At 31.9% G+C, this 26,693-nt stretch overlaps 1 protein-coding gene and 1 long non-coding RNA gene across 3 annotated transcripts in view; both read left to right on the top strand.

Annotated features, from left to right (window-relative positions):
• LOC111703149 (muscle calcium channel subunit alpha-1) overlaps positions 1-18,522 on the top strand; it is a 52,430-nt gene extending 33,908 nt beyond the window's left edge. The window contains exons 30-44 of the mRNA XM_023475025.1: positions 654-771; positions 2,764-2,954; positions 4,248-4,315; positions 5,362-5,567; positions 5,992-6,126; positions 6,411-6,489; positions 7,195-7,284; positions 8,808-8,875; positions 9,797-9,847; positions 10,852-11,016; positions 12,834-12,909; positions 15,386-15,481; positions 16,909-17,140; positions 18,196-18,259; positions 18,462-18,522. Coding sequence (XP_023330793.1) covers positions 654-771; positions 2,764-2,954; positions 4,248-4,315; positions 5,362-5,567; positions 5,992-6,126; positions 6,411-6,489; positions 7,195-7,284; positions 8,808-8,875; positions 9,797-9,847; positions 10,852-11,016; positions 12,834-12,909; positions 15,386-15,481; positions 16,909-17,140; positions 18,196-18,259; positions 18,462-18,522 — 1,700 coding nt within the window. The remainder of the gene's footprint in view (positions 1-653; positions 772-2,763; positions 2,955-4,247; positions 4,316-5,361; positions 5,568-5,991; positions 6,127-6,410; positions 6,490-7,194; positions 7,285-8,807; positions 8,876-9,796; positions 9,848-10,851; positions 11,017-12,833; positions 12,910-15,385; positions 15,482-16,908; positions 17,141-18,195; positions 18,260-18,461) is intronic.
• A 1,703-nt stretch (positions 18,523-20,225) lies between these two features.
• LOC111703165 (uncharacterized) lies at positions 20,226-26,243 on the top strand. Of its 2 annotated transcripts, none has more exons than XR_002765570.1 (5): positions 20,226-20,240; positions 22,189-22,238; positions 23,545-23,635; positions 24,286-24,336; positions 25,179-26,243. It is a non-coding gene; the product is annotated as an uncharacterized LOC111703165 (long non-coding RNA). The 2 variants fall into 2 exon arrangements; XR_002765569.1 differs by lacking the exon at positions 20,226-20,240 and adding an exon at positions 20,266-20,306.
• Positions 26,244-26,693: the final 450 nt, after the last annotated feature.

Genomic DNA, 26,693 nt, shown 5'->3' with positions numbered 1-26,693 from the left:
CTATATTAATAAATTTCATGTTTTTATTAAATGTTAAAGTATTTCTTTAAAAATTGTAAAAAATAACTCCAAAATTGCAGTCTAAAACCTTTTGCCGGAATATAGCATGCCCTGCCTGTAGGGTTGTTAATCGTTTTTTAAAACGATCGAAAAAACGAACGTTTTTCGTTTCGTTTTTATGTTTATCTATAAACGATAGTTTTTAAAACAAGTCACTCGATTTGAACTTTCAAAAGACGAATAACGATTTTTTTACAACGATCTTTTTTTTAACGAACGTTTTTTTCTCTCTGTCGTTTTTAATACGAAACGATCGGTTTTTTTAAATACAGTGGGATACATAAAACTGTGGAATTAGAAAATAATAGCTTTACTATGGTATAATGTGAAGTTTACACTGTTCATAGATCTATTTCTTTCCTAATTGTTAAGCTTCTGATTAAAATATATTTGCTACATAAAAACATCAAATTCACATAATATTGCATAAATGTCGTCTTCCCATTCCACAGTATTATGGGTATCAATGTTCATTTGTAAAAATATATTTTGCAAAAACCTCGCGATTTTACCATTATCTTGAAAACAGAAAGATACTTTTTGCGAACATTCATGTATATTGTTGATTTTAAAATAGTTTTACATTTTTTCAGACATTAACAAGCCCGTAATAGAAGAGCGTATCTGGGAGCGTTCTAGTTTCCATTATGATAACGTAGTCAAGGCTATGCTTACTCTCTTCGTTGTTTCTACATTTGAGGGATGGCCCGGGTAAACAATTCATTTATTTATATTTTTTTGGTAATTTTTGAAATTTGGGCACAAACTCTGATTTTCTAATCTGATCTAACATATGTTATAGATTGCGTTGAAAAGATAAAAGGATTAGAGATTTTCAAACTATGAATTCTGTTGGATTAAATAATCTAAGTTGACACTCTATGAAGATGCAAAAATGGGATTAGAAAATTTGAGTTTGTGTCAAATTTTTAATTCCTTTCTCATACTTTTTTCTCGACACCTCCGACTATAACTGCCAAATTATTTGGTTTATAATTTTGGGACACAATGCAGCTGTAAATACTTTACGTAGATATGACATGGCATAATATTTCAGAGATGAGTTTAATACGATATTTTGCACTATATGAAAAAGTGTGAATATAAAAGGTATCACGGCTTTGAAGTCTTCGATAATACAGCCTTAATTTAACTTGATTTTTCCTATAATATTTACATAGTGTCATATTTATCTATTATACTGGTTAACAAGTTCTACACGAGTCCAGGACACTGAATGGTTGTCAGGCGGTATATAAAACTTATTTACAACTACTTTGAAGGGAAAATAAGGGAATTTTACTTTACCAAGGGTTCACCAGAACTAGCAAAACTCGTCGTGGGAACTCGTGGTTAAAGGGAGTGACCGACTATGTAAGGTAGTTGAACTGAGTATGCAGTGTTGTGGAAAACTTCTTTCGAATTCATTTGAGACATATTAAACTTTTTGAAGATCTGTAAATCCTGAGTTTGAGCGCAAAGTCGACGTTCAAAACTCCTACTATGGGGGTGGATACGTTTTCAGAATTAGTTTTTTTAAATTATTGAATAACGACGACATAAAATGCAAAAAAGTACAACAATAAACTACAGACGTCATGTATAGGAACATGTTGAGAAAATAAAAATTAATCTTATCATCGAAAATAAATAATCTTGTTCAATTATTAGTTTCTATTTTCACATTATTCTGGTTTCTCATTATAGTTAAAAAGATTTTCACAGATTTTCTAGAATTATTATTGAAAAGACGACATTTGAAGAATTGGAAGAAATCTGCGAATAAATTCAAAAAACGAGAAGAAATTCAATATAATAATGAAAACGAAATAATCGATTTTTGAGAAATATTTTCCTAACCATCTAATTAGATTACTGTATAATTTTTACTCTTTTCGTTGTCGTTATTTAATAATTTAAAAAAAACTAATTCTGAAAACGTATCCACTCCCAAAGTAGGAGTTTTGAACGTCGAATTTGCGCTCAAACTCAGGGTTTATAGATCTTTAAAAAGTTTAATATGTCTCAAATGAAAACAAAAGAAGTTTTCCACAACACTGCATACTCAGTTCAACTAACCTTACATTGCCGGCCACTCTCTTTAAGTAAAAAATTTTAATTTCCCGAAATAGTAGTTGTATACAATTTTATCGTCTTTTGAGATGAAAATGCACAATTTTTTTCACAAAAACTTTGCAGAACGGGTGGTTATTTTACTTAACTGTCCCAGAGGGCGTTAAGGAACTTAAGGTCAAAAGGCCTGAAGTTTTTAATCTACTCATTAGAGATATAAAGTATATATTGTTTGAGGTTTAGGAATTTTTATCTTCTAACTCACCAGCTCTCCACACATTTAGTATCTTATAATATAAAGTTCAAGTATCTAGATATTTGATTATTTTGGAATTAAAATTTTGAAAGCATTTTATGTAATCATTCTTAAGGCAAGCTTTATATACGGAATTAAACTATATAATAGAACGAGATGAGGAATAACACCCACTCCAAATCACCCCCCCCCCCCGTCCCGCCCCCATATTAAACATTATTTTGCCATAAATTTTGACTTTTTTAATTCATATATGATTGCAACCATACGTCGTATGACCTTTGATACTTAAAAAGGTTTATACCATCAGAATGCAAGGAAACAGGAAACAGAAAATTTGAGTTTGTGGCAATAACTCAGTTTCTTTTTTTCAGAATTCTGTACGTGTCTATTGATTCTAATAACGCTGATATTGGTCCTAAAGAAGATTATCGTCCTATTGTCTTCATGTTCTACTTCATCTACATCATCATCCTTGCCTTCTTCATGATCAATATCTTCGTCGGTTTCGTTATTGTCACCTTTCAGTCAGAGGGAGAAGCAGATTTCAAGAACTGTCCCTTAGGTAGATAGACAGATAGACAGATAGACAGATGGACAGATAGACAGATAGACAGATGGACAGATAGACAGATAGACAGATAGACAGATAGACAGATAGACAGATAGGCAGATAGAAAGATATACATATATATATATAGATAGACAGATCCACAGATTGACATATTGACATAGAGACAGATAGACACATAGACAGATAGACATATAGACAGATAGACAGATAGACAGATAGACAGATAGACAGATAGACAGATAGACAGATAGACGGATAGACAGATAGACAGATAGACACATAGACAGATAGACACATAGACAGATAGACAGATAGACACATAGACAGATAGACACATAGACAGATAGACATATAGACAGTTAGACACATAGACAGATAGACAGATAGACAGATAGACAATAAAAAAATTAAATTACACGTGTTCTGTTTTAAGATAAATAGAATGATAGAAAAACCATTATTCAATTTAAAATTTAATTTGTAACTAAACAAAAACCTCTCTTACTTAAGCTGACAGGAAAATAATGAAATCTACTTTGCTCCAATTTTGTTAACGGGATTGTTTATCTATTTCAAAATGAAACCGTAACTTTAATTTTTGTTTTTAATCCTCTAAAACTCAATTCTTTTTGTCAAATAAACATTTTAAATTCCGGTTTAATAGTTTATGAAAATACTTCTCATAAAGTATAACAAATCAAAAACATAATTAAAGTTCTCTGAATTAAAATTAAATTCTACTCCGTTAAAGTGAGTTTTGAGTCCTCTTTTACAAGAAAATTTTTTTTAACAGAAAATCTTTTTTTCATCATGATTCATTTTAGGTTCAAATAAATTTATTTATATCAAGATTTGTGTCTTTTGGCAATAAGGCATCGCTGCATTTGAATAATTTTTTTTTCGAAACTAATAATTTCTTGTATGCTGTATAGTTTCAAACTAAGTATTTGTTGTATGCTGTATAGTTTCGAATCTAAGTATTTGTTGTATGCTGTATAGTTTCGAAACTAAGTATTTGTTGTATGCTGTAAAGTTAACTAAGTATTTGTTGTACACTGTATAGTTTCGAAACTAAGTAAATGTTGTATGCTGTTTAGTTTCGAAACTAAGTATTTGTTGTATGCTGTATAGTTTCGAAACTAAGTATTTGTTGTATGCTGTATAGTTTCGAAACTAAGTATTTGTTGTGTGTCGAATAGTTTCTAAAAATTTGGTATTATTTGTATTGTGAAAAAGGTGATAATTCCTTTAAAGAAAATTTAAAAGAATGACATTTTATTTTAGATAAGAACCAAAGGAACTGTATCGAGTTTGCTCTCAACGCCAAACCAATTAAACTTTATATCCCTAAGGAATGCCGTTCAAACAATTGAATTAATTTAGTTTTTAGCCCGAGGGAAATTAAACATAGTTTTCATAAACTTTTCAACTTTTGTTTTTATCATTTTTGCTTTGTTGTTTTTTAAAGAGAATATCAACGTATTTTCAAAGGGCTTGATTTAAAGGAACTGCAAGCGTAATTTTGCTTGATTTAAAATGATTGTAAGCGTAATGTTGCTTGATTTAAAATGACTGTAAGCGTAATGTTGCTTGATTTGAAGTGACTGTAAGCGTAATTTTGCTTGATTTAATTTCAAGTGGCCCTCAATGCTAAATGAGAATGTCTGATTTACAACCCTACCCTTTTAAACTTTGTCTGATCAAGTATGAATCCATATTCTTGTTTTTTTTCAAACTGTTTATTTGATTTCTTTGCAAAAGTGACTTGCGCATTTCTTGCTTTAAACGCAGTACCCATTCACCATAGTCTCAGTAGAAGTAAATACTTCCATTTACTGCTATAGCGCCGATATAAGGATTTACCTCTGATTGGATAATGAGATAGATAGAAAGATAGATGTTACCGCCATGCAATTTCTATTGGTTCAGAATAGACATCAAACACATGACTGAACCCTGATTGGATCAGGCGCTAATGGACTCGGCATACAAGAGTGCATTAAACCATTATCCTAGTAACAATGACGAATATATGTTCGTTTTGAAAATATATCAATACTGTTCATTTAAATCCTTGACTATTGTCAACAAATTCGCCAAGTCACTTCAAGAGAAATAGAACTTAAAAGTCATCAATGATTAGATAAACTTTTTTTACAAAGGCTTTAAGGTTACAGTTGAAATCAGTCCCTGGTGCTTCTTAATTCATAATTGAATCTGTAAACTTCTTTTACTTTTACTTTAAGATTATCAAACTAAATAAAATAAAAGAGGCTGTGTTTACATTTATTGAAAAATTATTTTTTTAAATATTTGCTCAAACTTTCAGTTGAAATTAAAGAAAATATAAAAATTTCAAAATTTCAAACTTGTTTAAATGAACGACGGCTGTACATAGAACCCTGTACAGTACAAACTTTGGTCCTTCGCGACCTCACCTTTGTGTGAGAACACTGTATTCCTGGCGATCATTCTCAACACCATCTCCCTGGCCATGAAGTTCTACCACCAGCCGGAGTGGTACACAGACTTCCTCGACGTGCTCAATCTCATCTTCACCTTCTTCTTCGTCGGGGAGTTCATTCTCAAGTTCGGGGCTTTCAGGTAATCATCGGTATTACGTTTTTCACAATAGTTTTTTGCAACTACATTTCATTTCAGGGAGTAAGAAAAGAAAACTTTTCAAAATGTATTATTCTAAACATGTGCTTGTCTTCATTATGGAAAAGTTTTACCTAACAAAAATTATTTGTTTTATAACGGTCGTTTTTAAAACGTTTTACAATTTTTTTTTGCAAAGTTTAAAAAAACCTCAACTTCAAAAATCTTGGAAATCTTGGAAATTTTAATAAAATTGTTTTAAAAATGTTATGATTCTAAACATGTGCTTGTCTTCATTATGACAAATTTTGACCTTACAAAAAATATATATTTTATAACTATCGTTGTAACAGTAATGAAGCATGAATTGAACCTACTCCTTGTGTTTACACAATACTAAAATAATGATAAAATTATAATTTCCTAGATTTAAGAACTATTTCTCTGATCCATGGAACGGATTTGACTTCTTCATTGTGGTTGGGTCCCTGGTCGACCTGGGAGCTGCTCAGTTAGCTCCGGACGCTGAGATGGTGTCCATCTCTTTCTTCAGGCTCTTCAGGTTGATAATAGTTGTTGAAAACGATCGATAAAACTATCATTATTCGTTTCGTTTTTCGTCTAGGGGTTGTCCGACCGAGAGATGTATTTTGTCTAAAAAACTTGTTAACTATCGTCAAAAATTTTAAATGACCTACAATCTTTTACCAAACGATGAACTAAAAGTAATTTTTAATTTAAAAAAACGATCTTTCGTTTTAGTTTTTTCTTCGTCGTTATAAAAACGAAACGATAGTTTTTCAAAAAAAAACGAAAAAACGATCCATCTCTATGTTCACTGTTCAGGGTGATGAGGCTGGTCAAGTTGTTGAACAAGAACGAGAATATTAGAACTCTACTCTGGACCTTCATGAAGTCCTTCAAGGCAGGAAATTATAGACTGTATACTGTATGCTTTAAATATGCAGCGGGTTAAAGGAATTGTAGACGTTATTTGTGATGACCCACAATTTATAGAGTGGCATGTCCGATTACAAGGGTACCCTTAACAGCTTGGCTTTATTAAAGATGACAGAGGTATCCTCATTTGAAAATGGATTATTCTCAATAGTGGTATCTCAATGAATATGACACTAATGCAGCAGAGACATGAAAGACATTATCTGAATCAAACAATTTTTAACCAAGAAAAGCGACAATATATTCTTCATTGTTACTCAGATAGGAATTAAAGGTTTGCCGTTTTGAATCAGAAATGCCATTTTAAAAATTAATGGACGGATCACTTATTATCATTTCTACAATCCCCTTGAAAGGCAATGTAAGCGCAATTTCAAATGACCCTCCATGCTAAACTGCCATTACCCGATACACATTGGTACACTGGGAACCTTTATCTGATCAATTATGTGGGAGACACTGTCGTTTTTCTAGGATAAACATGCACAAGTCACTTCTGTAGAGAAGCCACAATTTAAACTAGTTTTTAAATTATAAACAAATTGGTTTCTAATTCATTTTTGATTTGACAAAGACTAAGAATAGGAAATTGCCATGTATTTCCTTGCAGGTCACACAGCTCCTTTAATATATATATATTGAAAATATTTTAACGCTGTTATTTTTCTAGGCCCTGCCCTGGGTAATGCTGCTGATTGGCCTTATTTTCTTCATTTATGGAACTGTTGGCATGCAGATGATGGGCAGGATTGCTATACAAGTAAATTTCTTTTTTTTAGACTTTGCTGTAAATAATTATGCAACATTTATGTAAACCACATTTTTTTCTGAATACAAAGGAAAAAAATTCTTTTAAAAACTGTCTTAATTGAAAAAGTATATAAATCTCAAAAAGGTAATTAAAGTGTTAGTGGAAATTACAACAACACACTATTTTTCTTTAAAGGGAGTGTTCGCGAAAGATGAAAAGGGGTGTAAGCTGATGTCGGATTGAATTCGATATTAATCGCTACTAATTTCAATTTTATCTGTTGCGTATATTATTCCGAATAGAATAATGTAGCTCTTTGAATTTGTATGGACGCTACGTTCAGAGGTATAGTAAGACGTTTTTATTCATTTTCTCCTTAAAGACGCAATAGATATAAATAAAGTTAGTAACAAGTTACTGTATCCTTTTATCAAACAGTTTCTTTACTGTTTAGGAGGGAACCAATATTCATCGGAACAATAACTTCCAGTCCTTTCCTATGGCAATGTTGGTACTCTTCTGAAAGGCAATGTAAGCGCAATTTCAAATGACCCTCCATGCTAAAATGCCATTACCCGATACACATTGGTACACTGGGAACCTTTATCTGATCAATAATGTGGGAGACACTATCGTTTTTCTAGGATAAACATGCACAAGTCACTTCTGTATGGAATTCACAATTTAAACTAGTTTTTAAAATTATAAACAAATTAGTTTCTAATTCATTCTTGATTAGACAAAGCCTAAGAATAGGAAATTGCCATGTATTTCCTTGCAGGTCACACAGCTCCTTTAATATATATATTGAAAATGTTTTAACGCTGTTATTTTTCTAGGCCCTGCCCTGGGTAATGCTGCTGATTGGCCTTATTTTCTTCATTTATGGAACTGTTGGCATGCAGATGATGGGCAGGATTGCTATACAGGTAATTTTTTTAATTTTCAATTTTAGACTTTGCTGTAAAAAAAGGTAATTAAAGTATCAGTTGAAATTACAACAACACTCCCTTTTTCTTAGAAGGGAGTGTTCGCGAAAGATGAAAGGGGGTGTAGGCTGATGTCGGATTGAATTCGATATCAACCGCTACTAATTTTAATTCTATCTGTTGCGTCTACAGTTATTCTAAATGGAATAATGTATCTCTTTGAATTTGTATGGACGCTACGTTCAGAGGTATAATAAGACGTTTTTAATAATTTTCTGTCTAAAGACGCAATAGATATAAAGTTAGTAACAAGTTACTGTATCCTTTTATCAAACAATACATATAAATTAAGTTAGTAACAAGTTACTGTATCCTTTTATCAAACAATACATATAAATAAAGTTAGTAACAAGTTACTGTATCCTTTTATCAAACAATAGATATAAATAAAGTTAGTAACAAGTTACTGTATCCTTTTATCAAACAATAGATATAAATAAAGTTAGTAACAAGTTACTTTATCCTTTTATCAAACAATACATATAAATAAAGTTAGTAACAAGTTACTGTATCATTTTATCAAACAGTTTCTTTACTGTTTAGGAGGGAACCAATATTCATCGGAACAATAACTTCCAGTCCTTTCCCATGGCCATGTTGGTACTCTTCAGGTAGCATTTTTAAAAAGTTTTTAAATTCTATAATTTACAATTGAATTCAGGCCTTTTTAGGAAAGGGGGGGACGGGGATCCACACAAAAAGTTCTGTATACCCTCCCCCTCCTCCTATATCCGTTTGGGGTTAAAGAGACTATTGGCGTAATTTCGAGTGATTCTCCATGCGAAGACGACAATACTCGATTCATAGCGGTACCTGATCAAAAAATGTCATTTTTCTAGGCTTAAAAGTGTTTGTTTCCGAAAATTCGTATATATTTTCTTTATGTAGAATTGTGCTAGTCATTTATGTAGAGAACCCACAATTGAAATAATCAGTTTTTAAACCTTTTTAATCATAGGTATCTTATTCAAAGTTTTATGGATGCAGTGCAGTGGTTATGAATCCGGCATTGCCATCTTTACATGGAGGGGCAAAGTCCCTTTAGCAATACAAGCTTTCAAGTTTTTTATTTAATCTGACATTTTCAAAAATGTGGTTTAGCCATAAGAAACTTGTATTGCACCAAAAAAAATATTTTCTTCTGTTTAAGGTTAAGATTAGAAATTAATCAAACCATATTTATTTAAAAGATCACATTACTTCTTAAAATCAAATTAAGAAATATTCTTTTGATAAATTGCTAATTTTTATATTTATGTAAAAGATCATTTTACAGACTTCATTTAATCCAAGGTTATAATGCAGGGAAAGTTATTTCAGAGGTGTACTCATCTTTTGTACTGCAGTGTACTGTCTCTGGGTGGTAATTTAAACACAAAACGGATGTCGAAGCCTGACATGGGATCCCTCTTTCACAGACTTTATATAAAATTTCTAATTTTTATATTTATTCTCTTCACAGACTTGGATCATCCAATCCAATTAAAAGATATACTTGGCTAAAAACAAACATTTTTTTTATTTTTTTCTAGGTCTGCCACAGGAGAAGCTTGGCAAGAAATCATGTTGAGCTGTATACCAAGGTAAAACTTGGCTTCGTTTTCCACAATTTAAAAGTTTCCTTTTTTACTTTCTTTATAAATTCTTATCAATTCTAATCGTAGAATGCCTTGTTATGGCGTTTATTATTGGCTTACTAGAATGGGAATATTTATCCAGCGTATTTTATTGCCCTTTTTGTTTTTTGCTGTTCATATTTAAATATTGTACAAATTGTCCAAAGACGAGTAAATGCTGTACTGGAACAGTAGACTGGTAAATCCTTGTACCAGATCGACAAAAGGACCCATGTGTGTTTACACTGTTAAAAAGACTGTATCCCGATTCACGACGGTACTCTTAAAACCAAAGAGAATAGAATATAGTAGAGTGGAATTTACTCAAAAAAGTGTAAAACGGCCATTTTGTTGTACTGTTTCCATTTTCCATACTGCAGGTGTACTTCACACATTGGTGCTATAGAACCTGTTGGGCCCTGAAACATCATTTTATAGAAAAGTCTTCTTATTAAATTCACTTTACAAACGACGATTTTTACATTTCAATGTTTAATTCACCTAAAGCAAATACACACGTTTAAAGTTTTCTATCAACATTATAAAACAAAGAAATTGGAATGGATATGTCGGAATCATACTGTGTTAGTGTGATGTACTGCGTATAATTTGTGAACATTTACATGAAATGTACACTTTAAACTCCCTTTCAGGCTGAAAGGGACTGACAAATTTCATACCGAGGGATTGTTTAAATTCCACTCTAATATATTCTATTCTCTTTGCTTAAAACCTTTATCTGATCAATAATGTTTTATAGGTGCAAAAGTATTTGATTCTGATATTTCTTATATATTTTCCTGTAGTAGAAATGCGCGAGTCACTTTTGTTGAGAAATAATCAGTTTTGCAAAATTATAGACATTGATCTTCAGACTTGATAAGACAAAGCTTTTAAGGGTATCGTTGTGAATCGGGCATTGCCATCTTTCACTTGAAATTACGCGTACAGTCCCTTTAATATATTTACAGTGAGGAGGCAATCTGTGATCCGTATTCTGATGATGCTGGAAAGGAGGGTGGATGCGGATCCTTTGTAGCGTATCCTTTCTTCATTTCCTTCTTCATCATGTGCGCCTTTCTGGTCCTCAACCTCTTCGTCGCCGTCATCATGGACAACTTCGACTACCTCACCAGGTACTAAGGGATCACGTTCATTTAACAATTCGGTCCTTATCCCAGAGAGTTGTGACTTGCGATCACAATTTGATCTCTTACACGTTTTCTCTTTAATACTTTTTTTGTCGCATATGCGTTTTAAGTGATTGAATTCAAATAGAGATGAAACCAGAAATAAGAGTTACAGAGATCGATTACCAGCTAAAATATGCGATATTTTCCACAGAATGTTCTATTGTGTACAAGTACTCTACACGTCCAATCAGCAAACATCTGTATTCAGGGATATTTAAGGATCCTTTGGATACGTAACACAAAATTTTCTAAAAAAGACTGAATTCATAAATGTTATGTTTCATGTTTAAAATTGGAGTATTTCTTTAAAAGTTGTAAAACTTAACCCCTGAATGGGTATTATGTTCAACAAGTGGCCGTGAGATGGCACTCTAAAAACCCATCGTAAAAACGTAGCATGTCGTGCACGGTCATCTTAGGCCTACGTAGCCCACCCACAACAAAGATACAAAGAAGTTACTGTTGAACGAGGGGAACAATTATTTTACAAAATGGATTTTAAAAAACTTTTATCAAGTTCTTACAACAATATTTTTCATGCCCTACATTAATTGTCAGCAAAACTATTCAAAACTGTCTAACTATCCATTAATATATTTTAAAAGCGGGTCAAATTCAACATGTTTTTTCATATTGTTTTACAAAAGATAATCCTTCGTGAGTAACTTTTAGATATTTAAGGAAAGTTTGACGTCATACGTGGCGAGAATGCGCATATAAAGCCCCGTCATTCATGAAGGGAGAGAGATCTCCTCTGACTAGGTCTGAGCAAAGTTCAATTAACGAACAGAATATGTTATACAAGCACTTGGTATTGCGTACGGTATTGCGTAATATATTGCGTACGTGTTTAATTACTATAAGATATTCTGCAGTGGAAAAGTCAGGTTTTGTAAAGAAAACAATCAGTTTTTATAATTATACACGAGGATATAATTTACTTACTTGATCAGATAAATCTTTTAAAAGATGTAAAGGGTTATTTGAAATTAGGCTGACAGACCCCAGGAAAGGTTTATTACATCTAAAAAAATTGACATTTAATATTTTTGAATATTCTCTAATTTCAACAGAAAAATCCCTGAAACTCTTGTTTATTGAAAAATGACAAAAAATAGCGATATTAAAAGTAATTTGATAAACCATTATTTTGAAAAGTAGAAACGTGCCCAACCCTTCCTCTCTTAGTCTCTTAGCCTTGAACTGCGTAGTTTAGCTAAATATTCTTCAGCTCTCATCCTTGCAATAAAAGAATAAGAAAACATAATTAGATTCTTGTTTTAGTAGATTCAAAATATATTTTATCATTCAAAGACTTATTATTGACTGCATGTAAATGATTTTGTTTGGATTCATGGCAAGATGATTATTTACAATACATTTCTACTATTGGATAGTATATATTTAATTGGTTGGTTGGCTGATACATTGATTGCTTGATCGATTGATTTAATAATTGATTGATTGATTGACTGACAGGTTGATAAATTGCTCAATTTATTTATTGATTAATTGATTGAGCGATTGATCGATTGATAAATCGATTGATTGATCGATTGATAAATCGATTGATTGATTGATCGATTGATTGATTGATTGTCTATTTGATTGGTTAATTAATTTATAGATCGATTATTGATAATTGATTGATTAATTGACTGACTGGTCGAATAATTAATTGATTATTTGATTTAACGATTGATTAATTGCTCGATAGGTTAATTGGTTGATTGATTGATTGATTTATTCTTTTTTCTCAGAGATTGGTCTATTCTGGGTCCACACCATCTCTCTGAGTTTGTTCATCTCTGGTCTGAATATGATCCTGATGCGAAGGTATTTTTATACAGTTTATCTCAGAACAAATCAAAAAAAATTATGAAATGTCGTCTTGACAATTTTCAAACTATTATACCTAAACTTGTGCAATCCGTTTCCTTATGTCATAGGCTTTCCAAAAAGCTAAATTTTATCAAAATCTGACAAGTGAAAGTGGGTCAAAACAAAGATTTAGTTTGCTACAGGCAAAAGCAGTCATTCAGGTTTTAGGCCTAAAGGGAGGGCTTTGGGTATGTAAGAAAAGTCAGAAAATTTCAACAGCCTCAGACCAATACTTTTTGAGTTATGTAAAAAAAACTACCCAGCAGGAATAGGGTTAAGCAGGAAATTAAGATATTCAGATTAAGCAATAGAGATTAATGGAATCCAATTCTAAAGTTCCAAGCTCTACGTTAAACAAATTTTAAATATTTAGTGAAGCTTGAATTTTAATTGTTTGATTCATTTCTTCCTAAAAAAAATAATCTTAGATCTAAAATATCACCGAGATTAAATTCCTCACTTTTCAGTTTTAATTCTCTTTACATTAGAATATCAGACAAAATTCCTATCAGATCAAAGGACAAGCAGATCTAAGGTTTCTAAACTCAAATTTCGAAATAAAAAATCGTTTACTTGGCAGCAAAAGTTAATTAAGGCTGCAACATAATCGACAAAAATTGCTTATATTCAATATAAAATCAGTGCCAAATAAGCAATTGTTTGACGAATATAAGCAACCTTTTGTCTTTTATTTGTCAGCCATCCAATTTGTTTGATTTCGGACAGGGTGTCTCAATAAACATGGGAGTTCAGTACTTAGTAAAACAAGAAAATTGCAGTATACGAACAGAATTAACTTCATCTTGCAGAGACATTATATACACATCTTTGCGGTCTTTTACCCTTATTATAAAATAAACTCTAGCAGACATAATAATATTATGGCTTTTGTAAGTAGGTATTACAATGCTAATGTATAACAAAGACGATCTCGAATTCGCCCTGTAGTTTAGAGTGCAGAAGATCGATTTTAAAAAAAGAAAAATTATTAATTCCGAAAATAGATCATAATTGATTTTAACCTTTAAAAGTAAACTCAAAATATAAAATATATTTCAAATTGAGACTCGTTGGTAAAATTAGAGAATTAAGCTTTAAGTTAAGTGAATCTTTAAAGGAATTAAGCAATTGAATCTTGTCCACAAACTTTGATTCTCAAATCCCTATATCTTTGCAACCCAATGAATTCGGTTAAATCAAGTAATCTAAGATATCAATAGTTTGTAATAATTGGTGACATTATAGAGGACGTGAGTCAGACTCTAATAAAAACGCATAAATAACTTCCAGTATATATATTTCTTATAACTTATTACTAGAGGGTTCAGAACTAGAGTCAATATCGATATCGCACGTGTAGACTGTAGAGCATGATATCAGTACTATGCCCCGTATCCGTTCTATCTCATTCTGTTGAATCTTGTGGAACTAGTTTAACGCGGCCAGGCATCGTCTTCCACAACATTATTTTATAATAATTGTCAAAAAAGGTTATTGTTGTTAAAAAAATGGAAATTATGAAAACTAATAAATAGACCAGACACTAGCTAATATAAACGGTTTATATGAAATACCGTTCCGACTTTTAGACAGCTTATAGGTAGGGTTTCCAGCGAACGAAAACTTTGCGGAAAAATGCGATAATTTTCGTTAGTATTTCGCAAATTTTTTCGCGAAATTTCGCAATTTTTCGCAAAAATGAAATAAGCGAAAAAAATGCGAAAACGAACAGAAATTTCTCGAAAAAATAATTTCGTGAAAAAAAAATTCCGCGAAAACCAAAAGTGTTGTAGCTGCAACAATTAATTGCACACAAAAAACTTCAGCATTAAAAGTTTTATAATTAATGATTTCTCTTTAGTCTTCCTTTACTTTAAGAAATGTTTGATGAAAAGAATTTTTTCTTGAAATTTTCACATTGTTTCGCTAAATTTTTGTGTTTTTTTCACGAAATATTCGCAACTCTTATTTTTCGACAATTTCGCGTTTGTTCGCGAAACAAAATAAAGGGAAGTTTTGCATTTTATGCGAGTGAACGAAATGCTTTTAAAATAGAAAATTTTCGGCAAAATTTTTTTTCTCGGAAAAATGCGGAATTTTTGCTAGACGATTTCCACTTTTCGCTGGGAACTCTACTTATATGGTAAATTGTACAGTGTACACTGTACCGTAACAATATACAGACTATGAACGATCAAATAGGTGTACATTAAATGAATTATCTCCTTCATGTAACATTTTGTGAGCTGGGCTGATACAAATCAATACATGTAAACAGAGTTAACAGATCCATTTCACTAAACTAGTAGTTTGATATAGGTGTCTAGTAAATTATTTGCTGTGTAACAAAATCAAATTAACTTAAGTATCGCTATACAGTAGTCTTTCCTTTCCATTGTTTTCTAGTCATTGTATAGTTGCTTGTTTTTAGGGCTTTATAAAGCATGTAGATGTGGTAACCCTACTCAGGAAGATTTCACCACCTCTTGGATTTGGAAAGCTTTGCCCCCATAGAGTAGCCTGCAAGGTAAAATCTACAGGGTTACCCTCAGTGAATGAGACTGCATTACAACGTGAAATTGTGAAACTTTTTCACGTTTGAAATTAAAGATATTAAAGAAAGAAATAAGTTTATGGTTTCAGAAAATAATGAATATAAAGAAACAGATTGTTTACATTATGTACAGTTGTCGTCTCTGAAGTCTCATTCCTAGTGGTAAATCATGTAAATAAGATTTTTTTAAATGAATGTCGTCTTTGTTTAGTTTGCAAATTTAAAACGTTGCTACGACTGAACAAAGACGATAAAAACTTTGTTTTTATCTCAGTATTTATTTCTAATTATATAACTCATAAAAAGAAAACTATTATCCTGGTGTCCAGAACAGGGTTTCAATCTTTTCCGAATGAATATGGTTCCGCAAAAACGTCCTACGGAATTAACTTAAAACTTAAGCGTTTAGATAAAACCAATCTTTGAATTCAATTGTTCGACAAGTGTCTCCTTTTGGACGATTTTACAAATCAACTTCGTATTAATAAGTCGATCCAAAGTTTCATAGATATACAATAAGTCGATCCGAAGTTTCATAGATACACGCTTTTATTTTTTATAATAAGAAGAGATCTTGGATAGATTTCTTTGTATAAACATCATGTTAATCTTTATTTATGAAGTTTGAACGGCTAGAGATTCTAACTTCGGAAACATCGAAAGAATTTATAAAGTTTCTTTTTGACAATTTTTTACCTAAATCTCAGTAATTGCAAAAACGAATAAATAGCCATGAAAATGCGGGAATTCAATTTTAAAGAGGTCTATATGATTATCTAATTGAAAAGCTAAAAATCTGCAGCATTTCATTATCAGTAAGTTTAGAAAACGATTTTGTTTAAATTCTTGCGATGTCCCTGAATTTCTACTTCGTATTAATAAGTCGATCCGAAGTTTCATAGATACACAATAAGTCGATCCAAAGTTTCATAGATACACATTTTTCTGTATACAATGTCACGCTTTTATTTTTTATAATAAGAAGAGATCTTGGATAGATTTCTTTGTATAAACATCATGTTAATCTTTATTTATGAAGTTTGAACGGTTAGAAAAATTGATTCTACAGTTTAACTAAGAACTTCGGAAACATCGAAAGAATTTATAAAGTTTCTTTTTCACAATTTTTTACCTAAATCTCAGTAATTGCAAAAACGAAAAAATAGCCATGAAAATGCGGGAATTCAGTTTTAAAGAGGTATATATGATTATTTAATTGAAAAGCTAAATATCTGCAGCATTTCATTATCAGTTTAAGTTTAGAAAACTATTTTGTTTAAATTCTTGCGATGTCCCTGAATTTCTTAGTTAAACTGTAGAACCAATTTCTATAACCGTTCAAACTTTAGAAATAAACATTAAAAATTAGAAGCCCACAAAAAAAAGTCCTTTATCTCTAGAGACTGGTTGCGATGAATATGCCTCTGAACTCCGACGGCTCTGTAAATTTCAATGCTACACTGTTTGCTCTGGTGAGAACTTCCCTGAATATTCTAACAGAGGGTAATATCGACGAGGCAAATGATGAACTCCGGCATCAGATTCTAAAAATATTCCGTCAAACAGACATCAACGTTCTTGACCAGTGCTGCCCTGCTCCCAAGATAAATGCTTTTGGAGATGCATGTGACAGTAAGTTTACTTATTTATATTTCAATCTATATATACAGGGTGAGTCAAAAAAATTGTGATTTGCGGCGTCTGGAGCAAAATTGTACCTTCTTTGTGCAACTCTCCTGAATGGTGTTTTTTCAATATTTTTTGAAAATTTGTAATTTTTTGTGATACTCCAATAGCCCAAAAAAAAATCCGCGAACAAAAATGCGTAATTAAATAACTTCTATCGAAATCTAAAATTTTAAAAAGATTGAATTACAGAATCGCAGAAAATTTTCAAAATTGTAATAAAAAAAATCGCCATTTTCAGTTATAACGTTTCAACTGAACAGCGTATATTTGCTACTAAGAAGAAAGGAACTACAGAATTTAAAGAACTAAAGCCTGTTTGTTTTTTGTCCAATTATTAAATAAGCCATTAAACGACTATATTAATGGCAAAATACTTCGTTCAACAATCAAATCGTTTATTTTAATAGTCGTCTTTACAGTCTTGTGTTATGTGGGTAACCCTGTACGCTAGGGTGTGTCATAAAAATCTAAAAATATTAAATTTAACACTGCAGACTTTAAAGGACAATATTTTCATAAACTGTTAAAAAAAAAAAGTTTTGAAGCAGAAGGGGTAATAATTTCTACGCACAAATTCAACTTGAATATTTAAGGGTGTAAGTTTGAATATTTTGGTTTTTGATTTTTATTATACCTTTGATTGTGTAACAACCTTATTTTCTGTATGGTGGGACGCCATGTTTACTTAGAATTAAAGTTTAAACCTCAACAAATCCACCAAACTTTAGTTTTATTAAAAAAAACTATAATGATTTTTTTGAAAATATTTTTAAAATCTCATTTTAAAGTGAAGAGGTTATGTTCGTTCTGTTTAAATCACACTTCTAGAAATCTAAAGAATGTATTTAATATTGCAGGAAATTTTAAAATGCACTAGAAATATTATTCTAAAATATTTTTGATTAAAAGTTGAATTATTTCCCGCTGTTCACCTATTAAATTTGCCGCCATTTTGAAAACCGCCGCCATTTTTGGAATTAGCGCCATTTTTATTTCAGTTGAAGATGACGTAACAGTTGGAAAGTTCTACGCCACATTCCTTATCCAGGATTATTTCAGAAGGAAACACAAAAAAAATCACAATCAATTTGGAAACATAAAATGATTTAATTTTTTATTTTTATAAACTTTCTACATCTACATTAAAAAACATGTCTTCGCGAAAAGCAGAAATAGTTATATAATACCTGTTTTTTGTGTCCTAATTTTAGTTTATATAATTAATTTTTTTTTGAAAAATACGATTTTAATTGGTTTGAATCAGGTTTAAGAAAAAGAAGGAAACAAAGGCTGCAACAGAGGCCCCAGCTGATAAATCANAATAATAATAATAATAATAATAATAATAATAATAATAATAATAATAATAATAATAATAATAATAATAATAATAATAATAATAATAATAATAATAATAATAATAATAATAATAATAATAATAATAATAATAATAATAATAATAATAATAATAATAATAATAATAATAATAATAATAATAATAATAATAATAATAATAATAATAATAATAATAATAATAATAATAATAATAATAATAATAATAATAATAATAATAATAATAATAATAATAATAATAATAATAATAATAATAATAATAATAATAATAATAATAATAATAATAATAATAATAATAATAATAATAATAATAATAATAATAATAATAATAATAATAATAATAATAATAATAATAATAATAATAATAATAATAATAATAATAATAATAATAATAATAATAATAATAATAATAATAATAATAATAATAATAATAATAATAATAATAATAATAATAATAATAATATTTTAGTCCAAGAACGGAAGCTAGCCATCTCTCTGTTACTCAAGTTATTAATAGGTTAGTGAATTAGACAATTAGGTTTCATCAAATAGATCAAATACAAGGTGTCGCGATGAAATTTTAAAAGAAATCATGCACCACGCCATTGGTGGTGCATGGAGGACATTAAAATAACAGTTTATAAAAAGAAAAGAAAGAAAATATAAAACTGTAGGTATTTCACAGCAACACTGCATTTATTACATTTTTCAAACATTTTTGTTGTTATTTTGGATTTTACTCTTATTCACGTACATACAGGGTAAGCCACAAAGGATGAGACTGTGAAGACGACAAAAAATCTAGAAATATGACAAATTGTTGCCTAGTTGTTGGTCTCAGCACAAACTCTAATTTTCTAAAACCTATATCGCATGAACACAGTTTTAGACATGTGTTCTGTTTCTTGACATGTGTTCGGTTTCAAGACACGTGTTCAGTTTATAGACATGTGTTCAGTTTCTAGACAAATGTTCGGTTTCTAGACACATGCTAGGTTTCTAGAAACATGTTAGGTTTCTAGACACATGTTCAGTTTATATGCACGTGTTCGGCTTCAAAACACATGTTCAGTTTCTAGACATGTGTTCGGTTTTTAGATATATGTTTTGGTTTAAGACACATGTTCAGTTTCTAGTCAAATGTTTGGTTTCAAGACACGTGTTCAGTTTCTAGAAACATGTTAGGTTTCTAGACACATGTTCAGTTTCTAGACACGTGTTCGGTTTCTAGATACGTGTTCGGGTTCAAGACACATGTTTCGTTTCTAGCCATGTGTTCAGTTTCTAGACATGTGTTCGGTTTCTAGATACACATTTTGGTTTAAGACACATGTTCAGTTTCTAGACAAATGTTCGGTTTCAAAACATGTGTTTAGTTTTTAGACATGTGTTCCATTTCTAGTCAAATGTTCGGTTTCAAGACATGTTTTCGGTTTCTAAACACGTGCTCGGTTTCTAAACACATGTTTGGTTTCAAGAAATGTGTAAGGTTTCTAGACAAATGTTCAGTTTCTAGACACGTTTTCGGTTTCTAGATTCATGTTCGGGTTCAAGACACATGTTTAGTACTAGCCATGTGTTCAGTTTCTAGACATGTGTTCGGTTTCTAGATATGTGTTCGGTTTCTAGATTCATGTTTTGGTTTACGACACATGTTCAGTTTTTGCAGTACACTACTAGATCCTAATAGGTAAACATGCAGTACACTACCAGATCTTAATAGGTAAACATGCAGTACACTACCAGATCCTAATAGGTAAACATGAAGTACACTACCAGATCCTAATAGGTAAAAATTGCCGTACACTACCAGATCCTAGTAGGTTAGCATGCAGCACACTACTAGATCCTTATAGGTAAACATTGCAGTACACTACTTGATCCTTATAGGTAAACATGCAGTACACTACCAGATCCTAATAGGTAAGCATGCAGTACACTACTAGATCTATAGGTAAACATGCAGTACACTACCAGATCCTTAATATGCAGCACACTACCAGATCAATATGTAAACATGCAGTACACTACCAGATCCTTATAGTTAAATATGCAGTACACTACCAGATCAATAGGTAAACATGCAGCGCACTACCAGATTTATAGGTAAACATGCAGTACACTACTGGATCCTTATAGTTAAATATGCAGTACACTACCAGATCAATAGGTAAACATGCAGCGCACTACCAGATTTATAAGTAAACATACAGTACACTACCAGATCCTAATAGGTAAACATGCAGTAAACTACTAGATCCTTATAGGTAAACATGCAGTACACAACCAGATCCTTATAGGTAAACATGCAGTACACTACTGGATCCTGATAGGTAAACATGCAGTACACTACCAGATCCTTATAGGTAAACATGCAGTATACTACTGGATCCTTTTAGGTAAACATGCAGTACACTACCAGATTCTAATAGATAAACATGCAGTACACTACCAGATCTATAGGTAAACATGCAGTACATTACCAGATCTATAGGAAAACAAACATTGCAGTACACTACTGGATGCTGGACTTTAAAAAATGTTCTGCATTTTTGGGAGAAATGGAAACAACCTCAGCAATGCTGTTTCGCTTGGTAACACCCATAATGCTGTTACGCTTTGTGACCGCCATAATGCTGTTCCTATTGGTAACCGTCATAATGCTGCTCCGCTTGGTAACTGCCCTAATGCTGTTCGGATTGGTAACCGCCATAATGCTGTAGCGCTCGGAAACCGCCATAATGCTGTTCCGGTTGGTAACTGCCATAATGCTGTTCCGCTTGGTAACCGCCATAAAAGTTCAATGAAAAAATTTTTCGGAAATAAAGTCCTAAATAAATTTTGGCATTAAAAAAAGTCCTACCATTTTGAGACTTTATTGTCTAGGACTTTTTTTCTGGTTCCAGTAAGATTTTATACAAAAAGTCTCCGTAAAAAAAAACAAAAGAACAAAAGATGCTTACAACCATGGAAACAGGGACTTGATATTAAAAACACCAGCGGGAATATTCAATATGAAGTTGCATAGAAGAAAAGTCCGTTTTATGAAAACGTCTAAGACTTTACCTCATTTTACCAAGACATAGGACTCTTTTTCTTTAAGACTTTAATGCCTGTGATCTTATTACCTGAGACTTTATTGGCAGCCACCATATTATTTTAGGGAAAAAAGTCCCAGGAATCTGAGACTCAGGACTTTATTCCTAGTGACATATTGTCTTACAGTGATAACCAAACAACTCTGGAATATAAAAACGACTTTTAGACTTAATTTTTACTTTAAAACGTCCAAGGAGCATGGGGCACCGCTATTGTGCAGTGTAAAAAGACTGATTTCACTTAATCATTGATTTAATAAGTGTCTAGTAAAATTTTTTGCTTTGTTGTAACAACATCTAAAACACTGACGTATTGCTAAAAAGTCGTCTTCATATTTTAAAGTTTTCTGGTTATCACTGTAGGACTTCAGAAAATTAGGACCAAAGTTTTTTTTTCTGTGACCTTCTTACGTAGATGCGTATCGCTTAAATGCAACCTAGAAACTGTAGTACGCTTGTTTGCTAGGCAAACATACGTATGTGTACAGTACTGTTGCAGTACACTGTATCTCAAAAATCTAAATTAATCCTTTTTATTAGATTTTCGACGTCTGTTCCTACGGGAAGCCCACCACAAAACAGGTTTAAAGGTAAATTAATAGATTAATAACAATGCAGAGAGAAAACTAGCTGTCGTCTTTATAAGATTTAAGAGTTTTTCGTTAACAATAACCCAAGGGCAGAAGCCTAAAGGAGTTCCGCGCAGGCAGCGTTGAATTACAAGACAGAGAGCATACGGGTAACTCCTTTGAGCATCTGCCTCAGGGTTATTGTGAACTAAACACCCTTAAATCTTGAAAATACGACATCTAGTGTTCTATCTGTATTGTTATTGATCAATGGTAAAACTACAGCCATCTCACATATAAGATTACATAGCAAGAGCGCGTGGAATGTCGTCTCAAAATGTATTTCAAAATTTATGACAGCTGTAATGCTTAATCATTGGTCTGCACAAAAAGAAAGCTGCTAAGATGCAGCTTTAAAGGGTTGAATACAATTTGTGAGAATATATCCAAATATCATTGTAGAAAGTCAAAGGTTTTTTGATAATTCTGAAATATTCAGGACAGCAATTAATATATTAAACTCGTTTTTCCGCGGCATTTGATCTTAAATATGAGAATACGACATATAAAGAACTCTATCTATGTATTCATATATCTGGGATTCACTGTTTAATATGTTTTTAATTGTTAAAGAGTAAATGTAAACACTTGCTACTGAATAATCTTTAAGCTTAAAAGAAATCCAATAGATCAACATCTAAATGGGCATATTCTTCTTTGTCCTCAGTTGAGCTGCTTGAAATTAGGACTTTTCCAACTACTTTATTAGTTTTGACTTTATTGATATACCAATATTGTAATTTGTTCGTTGTCTGGTCTTGTTTTGTTTATATTTTCTTTCAGGTTCAAAATTTTGGAAAGTGTAATTTTTTAAATTCAAGACATTTGCTTTTCTCAAACTACGTCAAATTTTGACCAATAAGAAAAGAAACCAAAAACGATCAAAAACGATGCTAAAACGATGCAAAAACGATCAAAAACGATGCTAAAACGATCAAAAACAATGCGAAAACGATGCTAAAACGATCAAAAACGATGCGAAAACGATCAAAAACAATGCGCAAAAACGAACCAAAAACGAACCAAACACGATCAAAAACGATTCAAAAACGAGCAAGTTATAACGCCGTTTTTAGGTCGCTTTTCCCATTTTTTTTTTATTTTAGGATAAAAATATTGCAAAGTTTAATAAAATCAAACTTCTAATATCATACAATTTTATTGTTTTTTTTTTGCAAAAGTTAATTAGTTCATTTAAAAATGGAATCCTTCATTCTTCTTCCTTGAAATATATTTTACAATAATATTCAAATCTGCAATATTGTAGAACATGGAAGATCCAGTTTAGTAGAGAGAAGAGGAGGACCTAGACTAGATGGCATCACGCAATCTAATATATCTCCTAATTATGAAGAAAGGTAGGATTACAGAGGTTTAATGGGACTGTAAGCGGATACACAACAGTACCCTTGAAAGCTTTTTCTGTTCAAGTATGAATTAGAATTCAATTTTTTTGTTTCTTTAAACTGTTTATTTTTATTTGCGGTTCCTCTGTGAATGTGACTTCCACATTCCTTGTCCAGAAGAAGTAACGGAGAAACTCACAGAAATAAACACTTTTCAAAGTCAGAAAAATCAAGGTTTCTTCAACATATTTGATTATATACAGGTTTCAAGGGTACCGTTGTAACTTGTAAATCGGGCATTGCAATCTTTGCATTTAGGGTCCTTTGAAATTACGTTCACATTCCCATTAAGATTAACTATTTACAATAAGAAGACAACATTATATCAATACTTTTGTGTATTTGACTTTGTCACAAAGCAAATATAGTTTTACTTGTAACGTAAAAAATCTCTTATCAAATATTGAGATCTGTTTACACTTCACAGTTGCTGTGCTTAGTTTTGAAGAATGATTTTTTTCAAAATATCTGTGATTTTATTTATTCAGTATTATCAAAATGTTAAAATATTACTCGTGCAAAATATTGCTTCCACATATTTTCTGAAAATGAGAAAGATATAAAAATAAATATCCTCGATATTTTATTTACTTTTAATTTAGTGTGATGAATGGTAACCTAAGTGCTCCAGGGTTATTAGCTCCTCCCTCCAGGTAAACTAGCGGAGTAGATAAACATGGAGAGGGATCCTCCCTCCAGGTAAACTAGCGGAGTAGATATACATGGAGAGGGATCCTCCCTCCAGGTAAACTAGCGGAGTAGATATACATGGAGAGGGATCCTCCCTCCAGGTAAACTAGCGGAGTAGATATAATGGAGAGGGATCCTCCCTCTAGGTAAACTAGCGGAGTAGATATACATGGAGAGGGATCCTCCCTCCAGGTAAACTAGCGGAGTAGATATGCATGAAGAGGGATCCTCCCTTCAGGTAAACTAGCGGAGTAGATATACATGGAGAGGGATCGCCCCTCTAGGTAAACTAGCGGAGTAGATATACATAGAGAGGGATCCCCTTCCAGAGCCCGCGATTTAAAAACTTCGGCTAGAGTAGTAATTCCTTAAACCCGACTTCAGGACCCAATCTTCGACCCAACTCAAACGACAGCTTGTGTCTTGTTCTCATAAAAACCCGGAATGCGCAAATTCCTACCATGAAAATCCACCAAAGATAATATTAAACCGGTTTTTTTAACTCAACTCTGTGGAAAACAACATGCAGCTTGAATCCGAAATCTCAAGCCGTAAATAAGGTCCAGCGACAGCATAGACAAAAGCCGTATTTTCCCGAGTTTTTTTAAATCGCGGGCTCAGGTAAGCCATAGGAGTAGATATACATAGAGAGGGATCCCCTTCTAATTAAACTAGCGGAGTAGATATACATGGAAAGAGATGGGGAGGGTCTAATCCCTCTCCATATATATCTACTCTTTGGTAGTGTTCTTTGGTTTTTTTCCTTCTTAATAAATTTCTGATTTTTATAAATACTTTTTTTTAGAAACGGCGGAACTAGTCCACAACGACCATCAAGAAGAAAAAATTCACCTTACTAGGCTCAAATTATTTTCCAGTTTTTAGAAAAACGAAACAAAATTGTTCAGAAGCCGTTTTTCTTAATTTTGGCGGGAACAAAAGATGTTTATTGTTAAAGGAAATTTTCTCAAAAAAAAGATGTTTATGTATTGCTAGGTTGCTCGCGAGAAACGGGTTTTCCAATCATCAATTTAATAATTATTAAAGCCAAAATATCTTTTATTTTTCGCGAGCACTCCTTTTAAACAAAAAGAAATTTGTAAAAATGCGTGGCATTCATGAACAGTTTTTTTTCGCCTAATTTTCTTCAATCCATTCCTGGAGACTGCTCAATACAAGTAGTTCAACCTCCATCTTGTTTTGTATACTCAAGGGGACTGTTCCCGAGATGTTAAAAGGGACTATACTGTAGACGTAATTTCAAGTTACCTTTCATAATTTCATGTACCGTTGTACACATTACATGCCACTCAACAAATGGAGGGTTACATGATATGATGTCTCCAGAGTCCCAATTTAATGAATTTGAGCCGCGCCATAAACCGGTTTCAATTAAGCGCCGGCTTAAATCTTGAAAAATTGAATACAATTTTGAGTAGAACCAATAATCTTTGAGCCCCAGCTTAAATTTAAACCGCGGCTCAAATTTATCAAATTCGGACTCTGTCCATTAAAATCCATGCTCCAACCCTTGATGTATTGTTAATACAACTTTTAGACCTAAACTTTTTTATAATTTTTATAATTTCTGGTTTTGTTATACCTTGGAACCAGCTTAAAACCCCGCCCCATATATTAAAAGAATCAGAGGAACTTCAAAAAAAATTTAATGCGATAGAAATTCGTAAAGATGAAAAAGACACATTTTCGAACAATTTGTAATTTATTATGCTGCTGTATATTGATAACAACCCTGTCCATGCCAATATATATATTTTGAATAATTTGCATCCTTTGAATTTCTTATACATACTTTACGTGCACAGAATAGGTTTGTATTTTTACCCTTGAAATAAATATTTGATGAAAATTGTAAATTTATTTTTCCTAAAGCTTTGAACAAGTTCTTTGGCGCCAAATTTGCCATTACAGAAAGACCAGAATGACTACGGACTACGGACGGACAAAGTACTTTCAGAGAAGCTACTTTTAAGACTGCTAGGATTACAACGGCATACTATCAAGGACAAAAGACAATCTCTGTCTGTCTTTTTGTTTGTATGTCCGATCATAACTCAAAACCGCTTGACTGATTTGTCTAAAATTTTGATTTGGGAACTCGTTTAAACCTTAGCTTCTCAACTTTACACCCTTGGAACACTACTTTAAAAGGGACTATGGAAGTAATGGCAAGTTACCCTCCATGGCAAAGATGACAATGCTTGATTAAGAACGGTACCCTGGAAAGTTTTGTCAAAAATGAATTAGATATCAATGTTTATAATTTGGAAAAATGATTATTTTCAATTGTGGTTTCTCT

This window comes from Eurytemora carolleeae, unplaced genomic scaffold (assembly GCF_000591075.1).
Source record: "Eurytemora carolleeae unplaced genomic scaffold, Eaff_2.0 scaffold62, whole genome shotgun sequence".
Classification (NCBI taxonomy): Eukaryota; Metazoa; Arthropoda; class Copepoda; order Calanoida; family Temoridae; genus Eurytemora; species Eurytemora carolleeae.
Note: the sequence above shows the minus strand (reverse complement) of the source record. Positions and strands in the feature narration are given on the sequence as shown.